Here is a 7,674-nt window from a genome sequence, read left to right as displayed (position 1 = left end):
TCATACTTTTTGGAGAAATGTCCTCTGGTCTGATGAAACCAAAATCTAACTGTTTGGCCATAGTGACCAATATATTTGGAGGAAACAGGGGGAGGCTTGCAAGCCGAAGAACTCCATCCCAACCGTGAAGCACGGGGGTGGCAGCATCATGTTGTGGAGGTGCTTTGCTGCAGGAGGGACTGGTGCACTTCACAAAATAGATGGCATCATGAGGTAAGAAAATTATGTGGATATATTGAAGCAACATCTCAAGACATCAGTCAGGAAGTTACAGCTTGATCGCAAATGGGTCTTCCAAATGGACAATGACCCCAAGCATACTTCCAAAGTTGTGGCAAAACAGCTGAAGGACAACAAAGTCAAGGTATTGGAGTGCCATCACAAAGCCCTGACCTCAATCGTATAGAACATGTGTGGGCAGAACTGAAAAAGCGTGTGAGAGCAAGGAGGCCTACGAACCTGACTCAGTTACACCAGCTCTGTCAGGAGGAATGGGCCAAAATTCACCCAATTTATTGTGGGAAGCTTGTGGAAGGCTACCCGACACGTTTGACCCAAGTTAAACAATTTAAAGGCAATGCTACCAAACACTAATTGAGTGTATGTAAACTTCTGACCCACTGGGGATGTGATGAAAGAAATAAAAGCTGAAATTAATTATTCTCTCTACTATTATTCTGACATTTCACATTCTTAAAATAAAGTGGTCCTAACTGACCTAAGACAGGGAATTTCTTTACTAGGATTCAATGTCAGGAATTGTAAAAACAGAGTTTAAATGTATTTGGCTAAGGTGTATGTAAACTTCCGACTTCAACTATATATGTGTGTTTGTGTGTGTGTGTGTGTGTGTGTGTGTGTGTGTGTGTGTGTGTGTGTGTTTGCTCCTGTGTGCAGTTGCATCTGTGCCTGTTTATACATACGTGTCTGTGTGTGTGTCTAAAAACTCACCTTTGTCTCTTGCGATTGGACAAGATGCCTCAAAGAACCAGTAGAAGGTCCTGTCAGGGTTTTCTCTGAAGAAACACACAACAACACCATGACATGAACAGTAGTGACAGAGTAGTGTTTCCCAAACCACTCCTCCAGTACCTCTCCTCCAGTACCTCTCCTCCAGTACTTCTCCTCCAGTACCTCTCCTCCAGTACTTCTCCTCCAGTACTTCTCCTCCAGTACCTCTCCTCCAGTACCTCTCCTCCAGTACTTCTCCTCCAGTACCTCTCCTCCAGTACCTCTCCTCCAGTACCTCTCCTCCAGTACCTCTCCTCCAGTACCTCTCCTCCAGTACTTCTCCTCCAGTACCTCTCCTCCAGTACCTCTCCTCCAGTACCTCTCCTCCAGTACTTCTCCTCCAGTACTTCTCCTCCAGTACTTCTCCTCCAGTACCTCTCCTCCAGTACTTCTCCTCCACTGTGAAAGAGGAGAGGTTGGGGGAATCACTATGATAGAGGAGGAGAGGTTGGGGAATCACTGTGATAATGGAAGAGAGGTTGGGGAATCACTGTGATACTATAGGAGAGGTTGGGGAATCACTGTGATACTATAGGAGAGGTTGGGGAATCACTGTGATACTATAGGAGAGGTTGGGGAATCACTGTGATACGAGAGGAGAGGTTGGGGAATCACTGTGATACTATAGGAGAGGTTGGGGAATCACTGTGATACTATAGGAGAGGTTGGGGAATCACTGTGATACTATAGGAGAGGTTGGGGGAATCACTGTGATACTAGAGGAGAGGTTGGGGAATCACTGTGATACTATAGGAGAGGTTGGGGAATCACTGTGATACTATAGGAGAGGTTGGGGAATCACTGTGATACGAGAGGAGAGATTGGGGAATCACTGTGATAATGGAGGAGAGGTTGGGGGAATCACTGAGATACTAGAGGAGAGGTTGAGGGAATCACTGTGATAATGGAGGAGAGGTTGGGGGAATCACTGAGATAGTAGAGGAGAGGTTGAGGGAATCACTGTGATAATGGAGGAGGGGTTGGGGAATCACTGTGATACTGGAGGAGAGGTTGGGGGAATCACTGTGATAATGGAGGAGAGGTTGGGGAATCACTGTGTTAATGGAGGAGAGATTGGGGGCATCACTGTGATAATTGAGGAGAGGTTGGGGGAATCACTGTGATAATGGAGGCGAGGTTGGGGAATCACTGTGTTAATAGAGGAGAGATTGGAGGCATCACTGTGATAATGGAGGAGAGGTTGGGGGAATCACTGTGTTAATGGAGGAGAGGATTTGGGAATCACTGTGATAATGGAGGAGAGGTTGGGGGAATCACTGTGATAATGGAGGAGAGGTTGGGGGCATCACTGTGATAATGGAGGAGAGGTTGGGGAATCACTGTGTTAAAGGATATACTGTTTACAGCCATATGGTTCTAGTATACTGGCACATGACTTTATTTGACCTCATAAACGTCTTTGCCTGTCACTGCTCTACGGCCTGTATTCATGAAGTGCTGCTCAACAATTAGTTTTTGCCTTTGAGGTCATAATGAATAAGAGGGGGGGCCTGATCCCAGATCAGCACTCCTATTCTGAGATGCTTTATGAATAGAGGACCAGAATTCCCTCACATTCTCTCTCTCTCTCTCTCTCTCTCTCTCTCTCTCTCTCTCTCTCTCTCTCTCTCTCTCTCTCTCTCTCTCTCTCTCTCTCTCTCTCTCTCTCTCTATCGCTCTCTCTCTCTCTCTCTCTCTCTCTCTCTCTCTCTCTCTCTCTCTCTCTCTCTATCGCTCTCTCTCTCTCTCTCTCTCTCTCTCTCTCTCTCTCTCTCTCTCTCTCTCTCTCTCTCTCTCTCTCTCTCTCTCTCCCTCTATATCTCTGTCTCTCTCTCTCTATCCCTCTCTCTATATCTCTCTCTCGCTCTCTCTCTCTATCTCTCCGTCTCCCCGTCTCTCTCTCTATCTCCCCGTCTCTCTCTCTCTCTCCCTCTCTCCATCTCTCTCTCTCTCTCTCTCTCTCTCTCTCTCTCTCTCTCTCTCTCTCCGTCTCTCTATATCTCCGTCTCTCTCTCTCTACCTCTCTCTCTCCCCCTCTCTCTCTCTCATTACAGTCCAGTACGTATTGTTCTTCCAAAAAGCCACTGGATGAGAGGGAGATGGAGAGTATTGCACTAGATCCTCCTTTACAGTCATTTGACTAAAGGACCATTTACTTGACGAAATGACACAAAGAAGTACAGCAGAACACATCACAGTAGGAACAGAACACATCACAGTAGGAACAAGAGCAGAACACATCACAGTAGGAACAAGATCAGAACACATCACAGTAGGAACAAGAGCAGAACACATCACAGTAGGAACAAGAGCAGAACACATCACAGTAGGAACAAGATCAGAACACATCACAGTAGGAACAAGAGCAGAACACATCACAGTAGGAACAGAACACATCACAGTAGGAACAAGAGCAGAACACATCACAGTCGGAACAAGAGCAGAACACATCACAGTAGGAACAAGATCAGAACACATCACAGTAGGAACAAGAGCAGAACACATCACAGTAGGAACAAGAGCAGAACACATCACAGTAGGAACAAGAGCAGAACACATCACAGTAGGAACAAGATCAGAACACATCACAGTAGGAACAAGAGCAGAACACATCACAGTAGGAACAAGAGCAGAACACATCACAGTAGGAACAAGATCAGAACACATCACAGTAGGAACAAGATCAGAACACATCACAGTAGGAACAGAACACATCACAGTAGGAACAAGAGCAGAACACATCACAGTAGGAACAAGAGCAGAACACATCACAGTAGGAACAGAACACATCACAGTAGGAACAAGAGCAGAACACATCACAGTAGGAACAAGATCAGAACACATCACAGTAGGAACAAGAGCAGAACACATCACAGTAGGAACAAGAGCAGAACACATCACAGTAGGAACAAGATCAGAACACATCACAGTAGGAACAAGAGCAGAACACATCACAGTAGGAACAGAACACATCACAGTAGGAACAAGAGCAGAACACATCACAGTCGGAACAAGAGCAGAACACATCACAGTAGGAACAAGATCAGAACACATCACAGTAGGAACAAGAGCAGAACACATCACAGTAGGAACAAGAGCAGAACACATCACAGTAGGAACAAGAGCAGAACACATCACAGTAGTAACAAGAGCAGAACACATCACAGTAGGAACAAGAGCAGAACACATCACAGTAGGAACAAGATCAGAACACATCACAGTAGGAACAAGAGCAGAACACATCACAGTAGGAACAAGATCAGAACACATCACAGTAGGAACAAGAGCAGAACACATCACAGTAGGAACAAGAGCAGAACACATCACAGTAGGAACAAGAGCAGAACACATCACAGTAGGAACAAGAGCAGAACACATCACAGTAGGAACAAGAGCAGAACACATCACAGTAGGAACAAGATCAGAACACATCACAGTAGGAACAAGATCAGAACACATCACAGTAGGAACAGAACACATCACAGTAGGAACAAGAGCAGAACACATCACAGTAGGAACAAGAGCAGAACACATCACAGTAGGAACAGAACACATCACAGTAGGAACAAGGTCAGAACACATCACAGTAGGAACAAGAGCAGAACACATCACAGTAGGAACAAGAGCAGAACACATCACAGTAGGAACAAGAGCAGAACACATCACAGTAGGAACAAGAGCAGAACACATCACAGTAGGAACAAGAGCAGAACACATCACAGTAGGAACAAGAGCAGAACACATCACAGTAGGAACAAGATCAGAACACATCACAGTAGGAACAAGATCAGAACACATCACAGTAGGAACAGAACACATCACAGTAGGAACAAGAGCAGAACACATCACAGTAGGAACAAGAGCAGAACACATCACAGTAGGAACAGAACACATCACAGTAGGAACAAGGTCAGAACACATCACAGTAGGAACAAGAGCAGAACACATCACAGTAGGAACAAGATCAGAACACATCACAGTAGGAACAAGATCAGAACACATCACAGTAGGAACAAGAGCAGAACACATCACAGTAGGAACAAGAGCAGAACACATCACAGTAGGAACAAGAGCAGAACACATCACAGTAGGAACAAGAGCTGAACACATCACAGTAGGAACAAGAGCAGAACACATCACAGTAGGAACAAGAGCAGCACACATCACAGTAGGAACAGAACACATCACAGTAGGAACAAGAGCAGAACACATCACAGTAGGAACAAGAGCAGAACACATCACAGTAGGAACAAGATCAGAACACATCACAGTAGGAACAAGATCAGAACACATCACAGTAGGAACAAGAGCAGAACACATCACAGTAGGAACAAGATCAGAACACATCACAGTAGGAACAAGAGCAGAACACATCACAGTAGGAACAAGAGCAGAACACATCACAGTAGGAACAGAACACATCACAGTAGGAACAAGATCAGAACACATCACAGTAGGAACAGAACACATCACAGTAGGAACAAGAGCAGAACACATCACAGTAGGAACAAGAGCAGAACACATCACAGTAGGAACAGAACACATCACAGTAGGAACAAGATCAGAACACATCACAGTAGGAACAAGAGCAGAACACATCACAGTAGGAACAAGATCAGAACACATCAAAGTAGGAACAAGAGCAGAACACATCACAGTAGGAACAAGAGCAGAACACATCACAGTAGGAACAAGATCAGAACACATCACAGTAGGAACAAGATCAGAACACATCACAGTAGGAACAAGAGCAGAACACATCACAGTAGGAACAAGAGCAGAACACATCACAGTAGGAACAAGAGCAGAACACATCACAGTAGGAACAAGATCAGAACACATCACAGTAGGAACAAGAGCAGAACACATCACAGTAGGAACAAGAGCAGAACACATCACAGTAGGAACAAGAGCAGAACACATCACAGTAGGAACAAGAGCAGAACACATCACAGTAGGAACAAGAGCAGAACACATCACAGTAGGAACAAGATCAGAACACATCACAGTAGGAACAAGAGCAGGAACACATCTAGGTGGTAGGTAGCCTGGCGGTTAAGAGCGTTGGGCCCGTAACCGAAAGATCACTGGTTTGAATCCCCTCGCTGACAAGGTAAAAGATCTGACGACGTGCCCTTGAGCAAGTCACTTAACCCTAATTGCTCCTGTAAGTCGTTCTGGATGAGAGTGCCTGCTGAAATGTAAAATCACAACAAGAACATCCCACCTCACCAGTAATATGTACAGGGAACATAGGAGGAAGGACCAGGGCTGAGGACTGACTGTCTGGTTGTGTCATGTAGCGGCCTCTATCCTGTCTCTACTACCAGATAACTGACAATGAAAAGTATCAACTTTAAAAGTAGAAGTGAATAATCAACGTTAAAGACAGTAGTATTCAACAAACTGTGCAAGGAGAACGTATTCAGGTCAACAGAGAATAAGTAGTGGAAGAATACAAGTGAGGCCTTGATTCTTCTTTGAATACGGCTACTAGTCCCATCACAATGCCGACGGCTACAGTGTTACCGCAGGCAACTGTGCAAACATGCTTCCTGTGCAGCCGAGAGAGAGGAAGTGATAGAAGCCGCAATAACAGAGAGGAGAGAGGAGAGAGATTGAGAGAAAATAGAGAGACGTTAGACTTACTTTAATCTTGAGCCCATGGTGTTGGTCCGTGTAGCTGTGTGTCCATGTGTCTGTCCAGTGGGGTCAGAGATCCTTAGGTTCAGAGTGAGAGGGTCATACTTGCAACCTGTTGTTGGCAGACACACACGCTGACGTACGCTGCACACTCTTCTGCTTACATACAAGACAGCACCCTGCACAGTCAGCACGGAACAGATTACTTCCTGATATCTGTGTGCGTGTGCGCGTGGTCTGTGGCCGATTACGTTGCTCTCTCTCTCTCTCTCTCTCTCTCTCTCTCTCTCTCTCTCTCTCTCTCTCTCTCTCTCTCTCTCTCTCTCTCTCTCTCTCTCTCTCTCTCTCTTCCTCCCTCTCCCTCTTTCTCCCTCTCCTTTTCAGTTCTCTATCAACTCACCTCTGTCCCTTTCGGTCATCTCTGTCTGTGTTCCTTTCTCTCGCTCTCTCCCTCTCTCTCTGTTTCTCTCTCTCTCTGTGTCTCTCTTTCTCTCTCCCTCTCTCTCTCTCTCTGTTTCTCTCTCTCTTTCTCTTTCTCTCTCTCTCTCTCTCCGTCTTTCTCTCTCTCTCTCTCTCCGTCTTTCTTTTTCTCTCTGTCTCTCTTCGTCTCTCTCTCTCTCTCTCTCTCTCTCTCTCTCTCTCTCTTCATCTCTCTCTGTCTCTCTCTCTCCTCCCATTCTTTCTTTCACTCCCTCTGCCACCCCATCTCTCACCATTGACTTCACACTGTAGTCACGTTTAGAGGAAGTAGTAATGGTCAGTAGCCTAGCCTGTACTTCCTGTTTGGTGTCATCATCACCCCTCCCCCTTCATTTTTATAAAATCTGACTAAACTCGTCGTTCCACTCAATGTCAATGGTTATATACCGTATGTCCCAAATGGCACCCTATTCCCTATCTAGTGCACTACTTTTGACCAGAGGGCCCATAGGGAATAGGGTGCCATTTGGGACACAGACAGCAGTCCCTTCACAACCATGTTATGATCATTCTGTTGATTGTAGTACTGCATGGACTGTC

The 7,674-nt window shown here is 45.5% G+C and overlaps 1 protein-coding gene across 2 annotated transcripts in view; it reads right to left on the bottom strand.

Annotated features, from left to right (window-relative positions):
* Positions 1-7,237, bottom strand: part of LOC129843337 (DENN domain-containing protein 1B-like) — a 37,691-nt gene extending 30,454 nt beyond the window's left edge. Inside the window, exons 1-2 of one of the 2 annotated variants that reach the window (XM_055911974.1) lie at positions 6,661-7,237; positions 952-1,016 (exon numbers count right to left, since the gene is read on the bottom strand). In XM_055911974.1, coding sequence (XP_055767949.1) covers positions 952-1,016; positions 6,661-6,677 — 82 coding nt within the window. In that variant the 5' untranslated portion in view covers positions 6,678-7,237. The remainder of the gene's footprint in view (positions 1-951; positions 1,017-6,660) is intronic. The other variant, XM_055911975.1, reaches the window with a different exon arrangement.
* Positions 7,238-7,674: the final 437 nt, after the last annotated feature.

The sequence above is a fragment of the Salvelinus fontinalis genome, unplaced genomic scaffold (genome assembly GCF_029448725.1).
Source record: "Salvelinus fontinalis isolate EN_2023a unplaced genomic scaffold, ASM2944872v1 scaffold_0120, whole genome shotgun sequence".
In the NCBI taxonomy this organism is placed as follows: domain Eukaryota; kingdom Metazoa; phylum Chordata; class Actinopteri; order Salmoniformes; family Salmonidae; genus Salvelinus; species Salvelinus fontinalis.
This window is presented reverse-complemented; position numbering and strand designations above follow the sequence as displayed.